The 18,714-nt window shown below is 48.2% G+C and overlaps 2 protein-coding genes and 1 long non-coding RNA gene across 6 annotated transcripts in view; 1 reads left to right on the forward strand and 2 right to left on the reverse strand.

Annotated features, from left to right (window-relative positions):
* Nucleotides 1-579, reverse strand: part of TTC7B (tetratricopeptide repeat domain 7B) — a 56,957-nt gene extending 56,378 nt beyond the window's left edge. For 2 of the 4 annotated variants that reach the window (XM_044271206.1, XM_044271205.1), the window contains exon 1: nucleotides 358-578. In XM_044271206.1, the coding sequence (XP_044127141.1) occupies nucleotides 358-478 (121 nt within the window). In that variant the 5' untranslated portion in view covers nucleotides 479-578. Of the gene's footprint in view, nucleotides 1-357 lie in introns of all 4 variants that reach the window. The other 2 variants (XM_044271209.1, XM_044271208.1) reach the window with 2 other exon arrangements.
* A 6,839-nt stretch (nucleotides 580-7,418) lies between these two features.
* On the forward strand, nucleotides 7,419-8,875 carry LOC122921992. Its single transcript, XR_006387078.1, has 2 exons — nucleotides 7,419-8,291; nucleotides 8,518-8,875. It is a non-coding gene; the product is annotated as an uncharacterized LOC122921992 (long non-coding RNA).
* A 1,530-nt stretch (nucleotides 8,876-10,405) lies between these two features.
* Nucleotides 10,406-18,714, reverse strand: part of RPS6KA5 (ribosomal protein S6 kinase A5) — a 66,183-nt gene continuing 57,874 nt past the window's right edge. The window contains exon 17 of the mRNA XM_044272112.1: nucleotides 10,406-13,432. Within this exon, the coding sequence (XP_044128047.1) occupies nucleotides 13,205-13,432 (228 nt within the window). The 3' untranslated portion in view covers nucleotides 10,406-13,204. The remainder of the gene's footprint in view (nucleotides 13,433-18,714) is intronic.

Raw genomic sequence — 18,714 nt, forward strand, 5'->3', positions numbered from 1 at the left:
TGTGTACAGTATATATACTATGGTGTCCTGTATATAGGGGGTGTATATAATACAGGTGCACAGTGATGGATATGAGGGGTGTGTACAGTATATATACTATGGTGTCCTGTATATAGGGGGGTGTATATAATACAGGTGCACAGTGATGGATATGAGGGGTGTATACAGTATATATACTATTGTGTCCTGTATACAGGGGGTGTATATAATACAGGTGCACAGTGGTGGATATGAGGGGGGCACATACTTATGCAGCCCCCACCGCTCCAGTCACAGACACTGACAGTTCCCCTCCTCCAGACCCGCTCCCCCGGGTAGGCCGCACTCGAATCCCCGGCCTTTCCTGGCGGCCCGTACCGTTAGAGATGAGCTTGGCGGACAGCTGCTTGACGAGGTCGTGGATCCGGTCCCACTGGCACTCGGAGCGGCAGCGCTCGATCTCCACCTCCAGCCGGGATCCGGCCTTCTTAGCGGCCATGTCTGACAGCAGCGGCCAGGCCCGAACACAGGCCCCGGGAGAGAGCTGAGCCGCCGCCGGCCGGCTGGACCCTGACAGCAGTAACGCCACCTGCCGAGGGGATCGAAGAACTGGCAGCCAGCAATGACAAATCTGACAACGGGGTGACAGCACCACCAAGTGGGGAAATCTGGGAACTGCAAACAGCGGTGACAAGTATCTGACAACGCGAGAGGAACTGCGCCACCAGGCGGGCAAAGTGAGAAACTGCAGTATTTGATGACAAAACTTGACAGCAGGCGATGAGTTCACACAAAGTTTTTTCTTTGCTGAATTTTTTTGTCTGGAATCTATAATTTCTTTCGATTTTTCCTCTCATCCATTTCAATGGGAACATTATATCTGGATTTGGAGCAGAATCCGTACCAAGGAGACATTCACAGGGCGATACGCGTCACCAGAATTTTGGTGTGAACTCTGCGCTGAAATTCTGGCGGCAGCTGCGTGGTGTCTGCCTCCATTTGTTTTCAATGGGAGTCCGCACTGCAGTACCTTCCAGAACCAAATTGTGAGGGAAATTAATGCTATTAAAGGGGTTTTCCGGGTGATCAATCCTTAGGATAGGTCATCAATATCTGATCGGTGGGTGTCAGACTCCTGGCTCCCCTGTGATCAGCTATTTCAGACCATAGTGCACCGGCCTCCTCACAGCATACCAAGCACAGCGCCATCCATTGGATAGTGGCAGTGTCTGGTTTTGCAGCCCAGACCTATTCACTTCTAGGTCATGTGACCAATGAATGTGACATCACTGGCCTAGGAGTCCACAGGACTCACCGGAGCACCGCACCTCTTCGACTGCCAGCACCTCTGGTTACCCATGGGACTGATACCAATGACCTATCCTGAGGACTTTTCATAAATTTTCTACTCCTGGAAACCCCTTTAAACAATGAATGGAGCTACAGTGGAACACAAGGCTCAGTGTGAACTGATACCTAAGAGTTCAGCTCCATCCAGAGCTCTAAATCCCCTGCTTTCCCACTGCACATCCAATTACATAACATTTCTGTCTGCCTGTAGCCACCACTAGGGGGAGCACTTTGCATGCAGATTTATATAACTCCCATAGAATACAGTAATAAACCTGCATGCAGCACACATGCTCCTATCCTATGGTCCGGTTAAGGGTAGTAGGGGGTTTGGAGCTTTGTATCAGGAAAACAGTTCAGACCCCTAATAAGATTGATTTTGAAATCTATCAGCCTTCCTATTTATGACCCTCAGCATCCTCCGTCTAATGGTGGGTGGTGAAAGACGCTCACCTGTCTCAACACAAGTGTCCATCCAAAAGTCATCATCTCTGGATCTCCATCCGTATAATCTTCTGACGTGATGTCTTCCTAGAGCAGGGTTAGGCAACCTCCGGCATTTCAGCGGTTGTGAAACTACAACACCCAGCATGCATACTTGCTTTGGTCTTCATAGAACTCGAATAGAAATGTATAGAGCATGCTGGGAATTGTAGTTTCCCAACAGCTGGAGTGCCGAAGGTTGCTGATCCCTGTCCCAGAGGTAACCAGTGGTGGAATTTCCCTTTATGTCTGCCCAGAGAGAGGATGCCCCCGGCTCTGACCAGTCGTTTACTATATTTCCACAATTGAAACGTCTGTGGGTAAGGCCTCATCATGCACACGACCGTTGTTCTGGTCCGCCCGCAAAAAAAATATAACATGTCCTATTCTTGTCCGTATTGCGGACAAGAATAGGCATTTCTACAATGGGCCGCCCGTTCCGTTCCGCAAATTGCGGAAGGCACACGGGCGGCTTCAGTGTTTTGCGGATTACAAAAAACGGAACGGTTGTGTGCATGAGGCCTAAAGAGGCGTAAAAAGGATGAACTCAGGTGCAATGGAAAAACCCTTTAATATTGAGGTAAATCATATTTCATACTCTAGTCACAGCGAGGGCTGCATTCAGAGCTCTTGTAGCCTCCTGTTACCAGAGAGCAGTGCATCATGGGAGGGCTGCAAGGACAGTAGCGCAGTTAGCGCTCAGCTGTTGGGTCACATGACTGTGGGGCAGAACCACTGGTGGGTATCTAGCAGAATTTTGAAAGCTGCTCTGGATGTGACTGGAGAAACGAAGTGACTTAAAACCAGGGCAAAAACGAAAAAAATAAACACAATTTGTAAATTAACAAAACAAAAAAAAAAGAGGAGAGCAGGTTTTCGTTGCAATGTGACAATGATTTATTATGTGTATTATATTTGTTCACACAAAGCTTTGCACAATAGAATCCGTTTCTACCACAGGCCTCCCCTCGGTCGCCATGCATCAGAAAAACAGCCGCTTCTTCGCCTTTTTATTTTTATTCCCTTAAATCTCCAGATTTTACAAAAAGTTGATGCAACTCATTCAAGAAATCCCTTCACTTAAAGGGACGTGTAAAATACAGAATAAACATCTCATATATATAATGCTCTTTATCGGTTCATCGGTTACCAAAAATCTTTACATTCTCAATAAATATCCCCTTATAATAAATTCCCTTATTAAAAAAAAAAAAAAAAAAAAAGGACCGCCCCTTCCCCCTTCGCAGATCGTGTGCCTACGGCGAAGTGAATATAATAAGAGTCCCGGATACCAAGATGTCGCTGTATCAGAGGATTTATTATTGCATTGCTGGCTGCGAGGCTCGGGTCGGGCGGGGGTAACTTGAAAACAGCAACTGTGGTGATGTACCAGCGCCAAATGACTACTCTTGTTACACAGTGGGCGGCCATGTTGCGACATTAGCGTGATTTTGTGTTGCAATCTAGTAGGGAGTATCTCGCTGCAGCTGGTGGTCCCTGCTGAATGCTGCTTTAAGAGCATCTGTCAGCAGTTTTGTACCTGTGACACTGGCTGACCTGTTACATGTGCACTTGGCAGCTGACGGCATCGTTGTTGGTCCCATGTTCATATGTGGCCGCATTGCTGAGAAATATGAAGTTTTAATTTTATGCAAATGAGCATGTAGGAGCAACGGGGGCGTTACCGTTACACCTAGAGGCTCTGCTCTCTCTGCCTCTGCCACACCCTCTGCACTTTGATTGACAGGACCAGGCAGAGAAAACATCACCACTTCTGGCCTTGACAATCAAAGTGGAAAGGGCGCTGCAGTTGCAGAGACCGGAGCCTCTAGGTGTAACGGTAACGCCCCCGTTGCTCCTAGAAGCTTATTTGCATATATTAAAACATTCTGTTTCTCAGCAATGCGGACACATATGAACATGGGACCAACACGGATGTCTTCAGTTGCCAAGTGCACATGGAACAGGTCAGCCAGTGTCATAGGTACAAAACTGCTGACAGATGCCCTTTAAAGGGACACTCCTCTTTTACTTATCTTCTGACTTGTCATAGTAACATGGAAGAACATACAACCAGAACCAGAGGGGGAAGTCCATGAGCGAAGACTCATAGCTCAGTAATCCGCCCCCAAATCTCTCCCACCAGAAATAAACAGGTATGGAGAGGTATTACCGCTCTCCACATCCCCATCTTTACAGCGATTAGTTTCATAATTCCCTGCAAAAATAATCTACTTCCATAGTCAGAAAATATTTATATTTTTTAAAACAGTGGAGTTCCCCTTTAAGTCACTTAGCTATCCGTATCCTGGAATCACAGGTGTTCTGTGTGAAGTTGTCAGCTGCCTCCATTACTGTAAGGCCTCATGCACACGCCCGTTGTTTTGGTCCGCATCCGAGCCGCAGTTTTGGCGGCTCGGATGTGGACCAATTCACTTCAATGGTTCCGCAAAAGATGCGGACAGCACTCCGCGTGCTGTCCGCATCCGTTGCTCCGTTCCGTGGTCCACAAAAAAAATATAACATGTCCTATTCTTGTCCACGTTTTGCGGACAAGAATAGGCAGTTATATTAATGGCTGTCCGTGCCGTTCCGTGCGGACCGCAAAACACACAACGGGCGTGTGCATAAGGCCCTATACATAGACAAAAAGCACTGAGCAAATCTAGTGCTATTATGTGGGACTCCTAGACTGATCCTGGGGGCCACCGCTGGGGTAGGGGCAGACTGTAATAAGGAGATATGTTCACGTCCCGTCCTAAAATATCACAGTCCTGAGAGGGTATTCTCTCCAGCCTGAAATGGCTGATAACAGGGAGTAACAGAGGGCATTCCCGTGTTCTACAGTAAGCTTCTTCCCAGCCTAAAATGGCTACCAGGGAGCAACGGGCCGGTGCCAGCACTATGTGCGTACCATCATAACGACTCCCTCTCGTCACCGGGAACACAAGAGCCGACCTCCTGAAGTTGTGAGCCCCCTAATCGTGGCGATTCAGACTGCACAGCAGCTGTAAAGCAAGACGCTATTATTTTTAAAGCAAGGTCATCTCTGCTGACATCCAGTGGCCGATAGGAGAACTGCAACTGTTGTTCAAGGTCAATAAAAATAAAAAAAAATTGTAAAAAAAATGTTTTGCATAAAATTGCAATGAACATAAAAAAAATTGCCATCTGGTGATAAAGTCCCTTTAACAATCCGCTTGTAACAAGAATTCCTCTTCCATTTACAAGTGTCCCTTACAAGACAAAGGAGATGTAATATACAAGATAAACCTGTTCTGTAAAACATGCCGCTGCACCCCGTCCCCTCCCTCCTACCGTAAAAATAAATGACTGATTACACAAAAATCACTGCCGCAGCACTGGGGGCCGGCGGCCATCTTCCTGTCTTAGATAGGTAGGGGACTAAGGTGGTGACCAAGGTTGCTCTCCTAAAGTGATGGGGAAGGTCTGAGCTCCTCCAGTCGCAGGATGAGCATGCTGTACCCCTCCCCCGGTATAATGAGGGGACCCCCATTTAGATTTTTTGCTGCTCACCTCTTTCATCAGATAAAAAAATGTACCTTACACTATTATTATTATTATTATTATTATTGCAAGACGCAAGATTTTACAAGACGTAATAACAATGCGGATTCGTCAAAAGAATCTCAACATCCCTCATTATAATTGTATGTAAAACGAGTCCCTTTGGAAATATTTTGCTTGAAATAAGTCTCGAGTAACATCCTCTAGTCACAACCAGAGCTGCATTCGCAATCCTGCTGGTTTTCAGTTAGCAGACGGCAGTGTACTTTGAGAGCGAAAGCAGAAAGAGCTGGTCTGTCTGGAGGGTATGCAGTAGCTGCAAATGTGTAAAAGTGAATGCAGCTCTGGATGTGACTGGAGCACAAGATTCGATTCAAAGCAAGAACAGTGCACGATGAGTCCAACTTATTTTGGGGTCCTGCTTCCAGCTCTTCAGGCTAAATGATAATCCTGCGGAGGGAAGGAGGATGACGCTTTGGAGCAGATTTCCCGCCTGCATTCTCACTACAGGCACTTTCCTGTCAGAAAACAACTGGCTGTTATCTCCTCTAATAATATACATCACCTACAGTATATGTGGGACGTCCTGAGCTGCGGCGTCCGATCGACACATACAATGTCGCTGTCTGACAACCTGTGGCTTTTAAGGGAGTCTGTCAGCAGTTTTGAGCATGCTAAACTGCTGACAGCACTAGATAGGGGCTGAGGAGAGCAGTACAAACATACCTTTTGTAGAGATTTGCTCAACAGGAGCAGGGTGAATATGACGTTTTATTCTGCTGGATTTTGCTCCTGCAAGTGTCCAGGAGGCGGAGCTTTACCGTGAAGTGCTCCCTACGTTAAGCTGCTTCACAGACCCTCTCTCTTCTCTGAGTGACAGCTGTAGCATCCAACCAGGAAAGCACTACAGCTGTGACTCACAGAAAGGAGGGTCTAGAAGCCGCTTAATGCAGAGGGCACGTCACAGTGAAGCTCCGCCTCCAGGACACTTGCAGGAGCAGATTGTGGCAGAATAAAATTTCATATTCACACTACCCCCGATGAGAAAAGCTCCACAAAAGCTATGTTTGTGCTGCTCTCCCCAGCCACTACCAAGAGCTGCATGGTCAAAACTGATGACAGATTCCCTTGCCGAAGGCAAAACAGGACAAAAGGTCAAACAGCAAAGCACGGCCGAAATGAATGCAGCTCCAAGATACCTGCCCCGACCTGTTCTGCACTTTCAAGGAAAGTGAAGCAGCTATTTGGTTACTTGAAGGCAGTGGGTGAGTCAACAGACCATATGGGAGTCAATACGTTACCTGCCATGAAGCGCGTTAGCTGTTTAAAGCATAGCCCTCGCTCCACTCACAGAACTGCAGGACGCCCGGAATGGGTTCTGACCCTAAACTACAAACACAGGGCTCCCCAAACTCCCCTTTCAGAGCCCCCCCATATCTTTTTAAAGCAGGTAATTTCATCTTTGGAAATTATGACTTCCCTTTCTGTTCTCGATTAAGAAAAAAAAAACTAACTGTGAGCATTTATTAAAAAAACGATAACTGTATAAATGACAAATTCTGCAACTCTCTAACACACTGTTCATTTCAGTTCATCACCCTTTCTAGATCTCTGCTTGCTGTCAGCAAAGGGAACCAGTGAAGCATATAATGGAAGACTGGAATCCAAAACGGACATGTTACAATTTCATCCAGTCTAGCCAGGACTCCAGACTGATATATTTTCCCTGCACTGATACATTGTAACAAACGATCAGGACAGGAGAGAGATTTGCTTCCTGCAATAGAAAGGTAAACTACTGGGTGAACCGGACGTGGTCGGGGTGTGGTTTGAGCATTTTCATGCAAATAGGGAAGGAATTCATTCACTGACGGCAAGCAGAGATCTTGAAAATGCTTGGAAACTGTGACCCAAAAGAGAGCTGCAAAGCTTCTCATTTAGGCCTCTTGCACACGACCGTATGGTCCGTGAGCGGGCCATATGTCCCGGAGCAGCATTGATCGTGCACAAGGGAGCACACAGCATCATAGATTACAATGATGCTGATCATATGAGTGCGGGACAATAGCGGCCCGACGGGCACAGCATCATTGTAATCTATGATGCAGTCTACTCCCGTGTGCACGATCAATGCCGCTCCGAGACATATGGCCCCCTCACGGACCATACGGTCGTGTGCAAGAGGCCTTACAGTGATTATTCTTTATTGACATAAGATTAGGCGAGCTCAATAAGGACAATGACAGGAGGACGTCACAAAAATCTATTACAGTTCTATAAGTCCGCTACATATATACAGTGCATTCAAAAAGTCTTCAGACCATTTCACTTTTTTCAGATTTTCTTATGTTGCTGCTTGTGCTAAAATGAAAAAAAAACAAAAAACTTTTCCCATAATTCGGCACTCAATACCCCATAATGAGCAAGTGAAAACTGAATTTTACAAAATTTGGGAAAATCTATTAAAAAGGAAAAACTGACATTTTGCATGGACATAAGTATTCACACCCTTTGTTATGAACACTTGACATTTAGCTGTGGGGCCTCCCATTTCTCTGGATCATCTCTGAGATGGTTCTACACCTTGATTGGAGTCACCTGTGGTAAATTCAGGTGATTGGACAGGATTTGGGAAGACACAGCCCTATCTGTATAAGGTCTCACAGCTGACAATGCATATCACAGCAAAAAAGAAGCCATGGAGAAGAAAGAACTGCCTGTAGAGCTCGGAGACAGGATTGTGTGGAGACCCAAGTCCTGTCTGTATAAGTTCTCATAGCTGACAATGCATATCACAGCAAAAAAGAAGCCATGGAGAAGAAAGAACTGCCTGTAGAGCTCGGAGACAGGATTGTGTGGAGACCCAAGCCCTGTCTGTATAAGGTCTCACAGCTGACAATGTATATCACAGCAAAAAAGAAGCCATGGAGAGGAAAGAACTGCCTGTAGAGGTCGGAGACAGGATTGTATGGAGACCCAAGCCCTGTCTGTACAAGGTCTCACAGCTGACAATGTATATCACAGCAAAAACCAAGCCATGAGGAGGAGAGAACTGCCTGTAAAGCTCAGAGACAGGATTGTATGGAGGCCCAAGCCCTGTCTGTATAAGGTCTCACAGCTGACAATGTATATCACAGCAAAAAAGAAGCCATGGAGAGGAAAGAACTGCCTGTAGAGCTCGGAGACAGGATTGTATTAAGGCATAGTTCTGGAGAATGGTGCAAAACAATTTCTGCTGCACTGAAAGCTCCCAGGAGCACAATGGCCTCCATGCATTTTAAAAAGAAAAGAAGTTTGGAAGAACCAGGACTTTTCGTACAGCTGACTGCCCCACCAAACTAAGTAATTGGGAGAAAAGGGTCTTGGTAAGAGAGGTAACTAAGAATCCAACAGTCACTTTGGCTGAGCACCAAAGATACTGTGTGCAGATGGAAGAAACTTCCAGAAGGTCAACCATCACTGCAGCCTCCACCAATCTGGGCTTTATGGCAGGGTGGCCAGAAAGAAGCCTCTCCTCAGTAAAAGACACAGGAAAGCCAAAAAATAAATAAAAAAGCACATAAGGGACTCTTAGAATGTGAGAAACAAGATTCTCGGGTCTGATAAAACCAAGATTGAACTTCCTGGCCTCAATTCTAAGCATCGTGTCTGGAGAAAACAAGGCGCTGCTCATCACCTGCCTAATATTATCACTACAGTGAAGTATGGTTGTGGCAGCATCATGCTGGGGGGATACGGAGACTGGTCAGGGTGGAGCGAAAGCTGAATGGAGCAAAGTACAGAGATATTCTTAATGAAAACCTGATTTACAGCGCTCTGGACCTCAGGCTGGGCCGAACGTTCACCTGGCAGAAAATCCTCAAATCCAGATGTGAAACCTTGTGTGTGATCCCCAAGAAGACTGAAGGCTGTAATCACTGCCAAATGGGCCTCGTGCACATGAACGTTGTTTGGGTCCACATCAGAGCCGCATTTTTTTACAGGCTCGGATGCTGACCCATTCACAAAAGATGCCGACAGCACTCCATGTGCTGTCCGCGTCCGTACCTCTGTTCTGTGGCCCACCCCAAAAATTAGAACATGTCCTATTCTTAGATTAGATTTCTAACATTGTGATTTCACGTTCTCATTATGGGGGATTGAGTTCAGAGCGATGGGGGAAAACTGGAATTTATTTTATTGTAGCAAAAGAAGCAACATAACAAAATATGAAAAAAGATAAAGTGTCTGAAGACTTTCCGAGTGCATTATATATATATATACTGTATATATACACACACACACACTTATTTAATATTTCTCATCAGACAAGAAGCTACAGTTTTATAAAAATAAATTTCTCTTTGCTAAGAAACAGCTCAGTCCTGTCCTCTCCTCTATAGTCTCTCGCTTGTACACGTCTGTATAAAACTACAAAGATTAAAAATCGCAGATTTACTTCTAAAACCGCGCACAAAAAAATGGAGCCCAGTCCTCTTAGCGGGATTCTGACAAAACTACGACTCCCAAGATGCTTGGCTGGTCTGAAAACTCCATAGAAATGAATGGAGCATGCTGGGAGTCGTAGTTTCACCACAGCTGGAGTGCCGGAGGTTAGCCATCACTGTTACAGAGTGTTACTATGTTATGATGGAGCCTTTCAAATCAGGTCATCAGCAAGCGAAGACAGCCAACTGAGGCGCGTGCACCCCTTAATTACCCCATAAAGAGAGGATGGGGTGTCCAGAGCATCATTAAAGGGAACCTGTCACCGGGATTTTGTGTATAGAGCTGAGGACATGGGCTGCTAGATGGCCGCTAGCACATCCGCAATACCCAGTCCCCATAGCTCTGTGTGCTTTTATTGTGCAAAAAAAAAATGATTTAATACATATGCAAATTAACCTGAGATGAGTCCTGTTCCTGACTCATCTCACACACAGGACTCATCTCAGGTTAATTTGCATATGTATCAAATCGTTTTTTTTTACACAATAAAAGCACACAGAGCTATGGGGACTGGATATTGTGGATGTGCTAGCGGCCATCTAGCAACCCATGTCCTCAGCTCTATACACAAAATCCCGGTGACAGGTTCCCTTTAAGTCCATTCACCAAGGTGCTACCTAGACTTTAGTAAATCAAGCGTATTCTTCGCACAGCTAACAGTTCTGTAACTTGCAAGTTTTGTCTTCACGATTTCTAGATCTCTGCTTGCTGTCAATGAATGAAAACACTCTAAAGGTTGAAAACCCATCCACAGCAGCTATTTATTCCAACATATCGGCACAGTTAAAGCGTTTTTTTCCGAGATTTTTATACTGATGAGCTCTCCTCAGGATAGGTCATCAGTATCTGCTGGGTGGGGGTCCAACACCCGGAACCCCCTGTCGATCAGCTGTTTGAGAAGGCAGCGGAGCTCCTGTGAGCGCCACAGCCTTCCTTCTGCTTTTCTTAGGCCAGTAACGACACGCTCATTGATCAAGTAGCCTACGGGCAGCTCAGTCCAATTCAATTGAATGGGGCTGAGCTGAGATACCAAGTACAGCCGATATACAATGTAACGGCGCTGTGCTCGGTGAGCTGAGAGGAGGCAGCGGTGCTCACAGGAGCGCTGCTGCCTTTTCAAAGCGGCTGATCGGCGGGGTTCCCAGGTGTTCCAGAGGATAGGATATCAGTAAAAAATAAAAAATCTTGGAAAACCCCTTTAACAGCAATCAGCTAGAGTCCAAGAGAGACAGGTACAGTAGCTTTCCTAGAGTCAACCTGCAGGTGCATGCACAGCCGCTAAATGGAAACCAGAATGTTCCCATTCACTGAATGACAACAGAGATCTTGAAATTGCTGAGGAGGTGAAGCACAAAATCTATTTGAAAGCGGCAGAGCTGTTCCTTACGCATCGATTAAGCTCCATAGGAAGACTGGGCGCTGGCGCTTTCAATGGTTTCTACCCAGTCACCGCTGCGGCTTGTTTAATAAAATCGTACGCAGCTTTACGTAAAAGAGGAACCCGGCGCTCCCAGTCACATGACAACGGCCACGCCCTCAAATTGTCTATCTAAGACCTTACCTCTCGGCCTCAGGAAGGCCCCAATAAAAAAGCAGAAGTGCACAGTATGCAAAATCCCTAACGTATCCAGGATGAGGTTAAAACGACAGTAAACAGCACAAGGCAGTCCCTTCCAGTATCAATTACAAAAACAGCGTTTCCGAAAAACGCTAAGACTAGGCTACGTAAAAGCCAGGACTCACAGAATGGCTCTAAGCCAAACCTAAGGGGGTGGACTAAAAAATGCAATTAATTGCATAAAACATGACACGGATAGGACAAGATACACAAACAGGGGGTCGCAGGACATGAGCCGATGCTACGATGCCCTCACCCGCTACAGTACAGAAAGCTTCAAGTCTGATCTATGTATAAAAAGAGGCAGGATGGGGCGACATCCTGAACCCTCCCCCTCGCTGTTCCTTACGCATCGATTAAGCTCCATAGGAAGACTGGGCGCTGGCGCTTTCAATGGTTTCTACCCAGTCACCGCTGCGGCTTGTTTAATAAAATCGTACGCAGCTTTACGTAAAAGAGGAACCCGGCGCTCCCAGTCACATGACAACGGCCACGCCCTCAAATTGTCTATCTAAGACCTTACCTCTCGGCCTCAGGAAGGCCCCAATAAAAAAGCAGAAGTGCACAGTATGCAAAATCCCTAACGTATCCAGGATGAGGTTAAAACGACAGTAAACAGCACAAGGCAGTCCCTTCCAGTATCAATTACAAAAACAGCGTTTCCGAAAAACGCTAAGACTAGGCTACGTAAAAGCCAGGACTCACAGAATGGCTCTAAGCCAAACCTAAGGGGGTGGACTAAAAAATGCAATTAATTGCATAAAACATGACACGGATAGGACAAGATACACAAACAGGGGGTCGCAGGACATGAGCCGATGCTACGATGCCCTCACCCGCTACAGTACAGAAAGCTTCAAGTCTGATCTATGTATAAAAAGAGGCAGGATGGGGCGACATCCTGAACCCTCCCCCTCACAATAAGAACTTCCATATCTAGTGCAGTAAACTCAGTGGAAAACGCTCCGAACAATAAAAAGCGAGGAAACCTCTTCAGCGGACCAATAAAACATTGCGGTTTCTTGACTTTAGGTTCTAAAAGCCAGAGCAAATTTCACTTGAAAGTTCACAGAAAGCAATTTAAAAAATAATTGCTCCCCGCCTGACGCCTGCGGGGTTCACCTGAACCGCGTCCAAGTGCGTTCTCGTAATAATCATGTACAAAACTGATTAAAACTGGAGAGGGGGATAATGAGTGCTACGTGCTGGAAACTCGTTAGTTTGGGCTCTACTTGAAATGAAGGACTATGACAGGCCAAGCACAAAGACAGTGCCACCATTCACAGTACAAAATATTAAAAGGGGGGAGGGTTGTTGAACTACAGGTCTAAGCATGCCCCCGGTTGCTGCTGGAAAGCCAAAGGTTGCATAGGCCTGCTGTTTCATATACGCAAATAAAAGCCACCCCCAGGGTGACCACTCATTCTCAGCGGGCAGGTCAAACCTTTTTTTTTGTGATAAATGGAGGCCTTCCCAGCAGCCGCGGGGTAAATTAAGGCGAGATATGCGATTGTCCGCAACAGCCCTTACAAGATCTTAAAACGCCTCATTTCTGGGCAGGAGAGGAAAGGAAAGGGGAGCATTCACAGCATCACTCGCTAGTGCCTCCATGCCAAAGTTATCGCCCCCCCCCCCCCAACTCCCATAAGCCCTTGCAGCACCAAATGGTTCTTATGAATGGCTAATTTCTTCCAAGCCCACAAGTGGCGTTCTGCAGCACGGCACCCCGCCGCGTTCCTGGTCTCTTCTGGGGTGTCTCTAGTCCGTGAACTGGAAGATAGTGTCGGGGTTATTGCTGTCGCTGTGGCCGGGTGGCTGCACAGTCTTTGTCGGAGAGGTTTTACCATGGGAGGAGTGGGAGCTCTCGCTGGAGCTGCTCCGGGTCTCTGTGCTTGTGCTGTTTTTTTTCATCTTCCGCCGCTTGGCCAGTGGAGCCTTGTCCACGTTTTGGAGGAGGAAACCTTCCCGCTTGTACTTGTTGAAGGCCTGGGGAGAAAAACTAGTTTAGCAGGTTTATAACATGAGCAAGCTGAGGCTTGCAGAGCAAAAAGGCTGCAAAGCTAACAACCCCGAGTTTGCTTCCTCCAGTCACAGCACAAGCCTCGATGCAGGATATTACCTGGTTGCAGCAAGACCTACAGAAACCTGTTTTCTATACTAAATAACTAGATTTTTGCACTTACCGCAAAATCTGTTTCTCTTCCATTCATTGGGGGACACAAGCATTGACCATGGTTATAGCTGTTGCCGCTAGGAGGCGACACTAAGCACACAAAGTGTAAGCTCTTCCCTCTTCAGCTATATCCCTTCCTGCAGGGACCAAGCTGATCAGTATAGTGCAAAAGCAGTAGGAGAAGCCAGACATAAGAAAATCACATTATGTGCAAACCCAGAACCACACAGGCCCGAAAAGGCCCATAAACAAAAGAATGGGTGGGAGCTGTGTCCCTCAATGAACGGAAGAGAAACAGATTTTATGGCGAGTACAAAAATCTAGTTTTCTCATTGGGGGGGGACACAGGCTTTGACTTTGGGACGTTCCAGAGCAGTCCCTGAGGGTGGGCTTAACTACAACCCTCCTGCCAATCAGAGAACCGCTGTCTGCAAAACTCTACACCCCAAAGAAGCGTCAGAAGATGCAAAGGTGTGCACCCTGTAAAACTTGGAAAAAGTATGCAAAGACGACCAGGTAGCCGCCTTGCACACCTGAAGGGCCGAAGCCCCGTGATGCATCGCCCAAGAGGCCCCCACTGCTCGAGCCGAATGAGCAGTCACCCAGAAGAGCGGGGACCCGGTCCTTAACGCGGTACGCTTCCACAATAACCAAGCAAACCCATTTGGAAATGGAAGTCTTTGACGCTGCCAGCCCTGGTCTCGGTCCCTATGGAATCACGAACAGTGAATCTGTTCGCCGGAAATATGCCGTCTGGGACAGAGACTCGAACGGCTCGCACCAAATCCAGGGTATGGAGCAACTGCTCCCGAGGATGAGACTGGTCCGGACAAAATGAAGGGAGAATAATCTCCTAATTTAGATGGAATTCTGACACCACCTTCGGCAGGAAGAACTGCACAAGGCGAAGGACCACCTTATCCTGATGGAGGATCAGGAAGGGCGACCGACGTGACAGAGCCGCGAGTTCCGACACTCTACGGATAGAAGTAATTGCAACAAAAAAAGCCACCTTTTAAGACAGGAGGTACAGCGATACCTGCTGCAAAGGCTCAAACGGAAAAGATTGGAGAGCGTTCAGCACTAGATTAAGATCCCAAGGATCCGACGGAGGACGGAAGGGGCGGGGGGGGGGGGGGGGGCGCAGCATGTGCCACTCCCTGTAGAAAAGTCCGAACCGCCGAAAGCAAAGCTAAATTTTGCTGAAAAAGAATGGAGAGCCGACACTTGCCCTTTGAGAGAACTGAGAGCCAGCCCCAAGTCCATGCCCGACTGCAGGAAAGCCAAAAGTCGCAGCAAAGAAAAGCGAACAGGAGACAGCTGTAGCCGCTCGCACCAACTAAAGTAGGACTTCCAGGTCCGGTGGTAGATTCTGGAAGACAACGGCTTCCTGGCCCGAATCATGATCTGGACCACCGCACCTGAAAACCCAGTACGGCGGCTTCAAAAGCCATGCCGTTAAATGTAGCGACCCTAAATTCGGGTGAAAGATTGGCCCCTGTGATGGGCCATGGGGTCCTTGGACCACGCGACGAAGTCCTCGACCTTGTTGTTGAACTGTGAGGCCATGAGATTCACATCCGGCCGACCCCACCTCTCGCAGATGGCACGAAAGACCTGCGGGTGAAGAACCCACTCGCCAGGATCGAGACGATCCCGGCTGAGGAAGTCTGCGATCCAGTTGTTGACGCCGGGTATGTGAACTGCCGAAAGTGCTGAAACATGTTTCTCCGCCCAGCTGAGAATCAGCGCCGTCTCCGCCAAGACTGCCGGGCTCTGGGTGCCGCCCTGGTGATTGATGTATGCCACCGCTGTGGAGTTGTCGGAATGCACCCGCGCCGGACAACCCCTGAGATGGTCGGCCCAATGTCGTAGAGAGAGCCGAATCGCCCTCAATGCCATAACATTGATTGGAAGGGAGCATTTCTCGCGTGACCATACCCCTTGAACAGAGAAATTTTCCAACACTCGTGAAATCCAGCTTGAAGCCCTCTACAATGATCTCCCTCACCCACGCATCTGAGACGTGAGCCAGCCAATCATGTTGAAACACATAAAGCCGGCCGCCCACCCGAATGGAGGGCGCCAGGAGCCGCCCGTCATGCAGCGGAGTTCTTAGTGTTAAAGGCAGGGTGCGGCTTGAAGGAAGGTTTGCGCTTCCGATCCGTGGCCGACTTGTCGGACGCCCTCTTGGGGCTGGGATATATCCGAAAAAAGAGGATTCCGCTTTTCTGACCTATTAGATCGCCTGTTCTGTGGTAAATGGGTGCTCTTACCACCTGTAGCGTCTGAAATTATCTCCTCCAGGTGCTTACGAAAAGTCTGCCGCCGGAAAAGGGGAGGGCCATCAGGGTCCTCTTTGAAGCATTATCTGCCGCCTAGCAGGAGAGCCATAGGGTACGGCGAATAGCCACCAACAGGGCTGACGTGCGAGTCATAAACCTGGCCGCGCCCAAAGATGCTTCACAAATATATGCACTGGCATGCGAGAGCTGCAGGGCCACATCTGCAAGTTCCCCTGAGGGGACTCCCGAGTCGAGTCCCTGACGTAAATTACTTGCCCACTCTCCCATAGCCTTGCTCACCCATGTAGAGACAAACACCGGCTGCAGCGCTGTGCCCACTGCTTCAAAGGCAGATTTTGCAAACGCTTCCAGCTTCTTATCTTTATTATCAGAAAAAGAAGCCCCATCCGCCATTGGCAAGGTAGTATGTTTAGCCAAGCGGGAAACTGGCGGGTCCACTATAGGTGAGGACGACCATTTCTTAGTCAAATCCTTCGGAAAAGGATAAAGGACGTTCAAGCGTTTTGGCAACATGAAATGTCCATCAGGGAAATTCCACTCCTTGGAGAGAGAGGAATCAAACTCTTGGTGGTTGGGGAAACACTTGTGCGAATGACGGGATTTTCTAAAGGAAACACCCGCGCTGGCAGATGACGGAGCTGGATCCTCAACCTACAATGTCTCAATAATTGCCGCAATTAAATTGTCCACCATGGAGAACAGTTTGGACGACTGACCCTCCGGTGAGACAACATCCTCATCTGACCCTCTCTCTTCGGAACATGCCTCTTCAACTGAGGACACGTCAGAGTGAGACTCTCTAGCAGGAGGAGGAGAGGCCGAGGACACGGTAGACACAGAACCCCTTTTGGGGGGAAGATGTTCTGGCCGTTTTGTGGGACGGCCGTGATGGGCACGCGCCCTGTGATCACCAGAGTCGGACCGGTCAGAGGACTGCCTTGCCGACAAACGCCCCAATATATCCACAACAGCTTTGTTGGTATTAGAGACATCCTGTACCACCCTAGACAGGGAATGCACCCATTCCGGTTCTTCCATAGCTTGGGCAGCGGGAAGTAATGAGCCAAGTCACTTGATGGCGGTGCAGCACACGCAAAGCAGAGGGAGTCTGACTGAGGGAATGGAAATTTTGTGCGACAAGATGCGCAGGCAAAATGACGCACCAAAGGGACCGCCTGCTTCGGGACCTGGGGCCTGGGTTCAGACATAATGACACCCCTGTCATCCCAATGAGAAAAAAGGGAAAGGTTAGGCCCTGTAAGAAGGGACAAACAACACTCACCCAGCCTCCAAGCAGCAAGCCCCATCAGTGTTCCGCCAGGTGCCTAAAATCCCGGAAATGGGCGGAGCCCACTCGCCCTCTGCTCTGTTGTTGGCGTGGGGGCAGGGTGAACAAAAGCCCCACCCCCAAAAAAATGACGCTGGCTCTCAGCTCTCACCCATCATCTCTGGCCCCTCCCCCCGCGCTCACTGGAACACACGTCAGCATTCCCCAGCCGAACCCAGATGTCGGCCAGGGCGTGGGGGCACTGCAGGCCTCAATTAACAATGGCCTAGGCTGCCCCAGAACCGGCGCGCCGACCAGGAAGTGGCGCTCAGGAGGAAACTCCACCCCCCTCCTCTCCCAGGTGCGTTCAGGAGGATGCCGCCGTGGAAATGGACGGCCCCAGTAGTAGGCCCAAAATAAATCCGGGGCCTCAATTACCAATGGCCCCGGCGGCCCTGTAGAAGTGGTAATATCCTCAACACAGAGGCGGGTCGGCCACACAATAGGAGCAGCCCCCTGAGCCTTGCACCAGGTGGCATTTAACATTTAAAGGGCTCTTATTACTGCCAATGGTACAGGGCGACCACATGGGGACCATCACACATGGGGAGGAGAGGGATCTGGAGGGGGCACTGTGGGCAGTCTCCTACTCACCTGTCCAAAGTCTTCTGCCCCCCTGCCAGATCACCACCTTCGGTGTGCGGGCCCTTGGTGAGGGACGCTACACTGGAAACAGAGGGGACTTTCGCTGGGGTGGCCGTGGTGATGCGATTGCTGGCAGGAGGCAGAGGTTTTTACGGGAACCTCTGGTCCTCCTTTTCTTCCGGAGAGCGGGAACTAGCAGGGGGTTTGGGTTTTGGGCTTTTGCACTAAACTGATTAGCTTGGTCCCTGCAGGAAGGGATATAGCTGAAGAGGGAGGAGCTTACACTGTGTGTGCTTAGTGTCGCCTCCTAGCGGCAACAGCTATACCCATGGTCAATGCCTGTGTCCCCCAATGAGACAGAGGAGGTGTATCCTAAAGAAGCAGTGGGGTGAAGTGCCCTTCATTCTGGAAGCTGGTTGTTAAAAGGGTGTATGTATGTATGTATGTATGTATGTATGTATGTATGTATGTATGTATATATATATATATATATATATATATATATATATATTTAGGAAAAAGGCAGCACTCCAAAGAAATAAAATAAAAAAAATACTTTATTCCCCTCAGTGGCAATGGCGACGTTTCGGCTCTATATCAGATCCTTTCTCAAGCAAAGCTTGAGAAAGGCTCTGATATAGAGCCGAAACGTCGCCATTGCCACTGAGGGGAATAAAGTATTTTTTTTATTTTATTTCTTTGGAGTGCTGCCTTTTTCCTACTTATTATTGTGGGATCGACCTTTCCCAGTGGGCCGTGCATCCATTACCGTTTTGAGGCTGTGCTGCCCCCTTTTTTTTGTATATATATATAGTGGGACATTGTTCCAATAGTCTGTTATCCAAAATGCCCATTCTCCTGCTGTGAACTATGAGAT

The sequence above is a fragment of the Bufo gargarizans genome, chromosome 11 (assembly GCF_014858855.1).
Source record: "Bufo gargarizans isolate SCDJY-AF-19 chromosome 11, ASM1485885v1, whole genome shotgun sequence".
Classification (NCBI taxonomy): domain Eukaryota; kingdom Metazoa; phylum Chordata; class Amphibia; order Anura; family Bufonidae; genus Bufo; species Bufo gargarizans.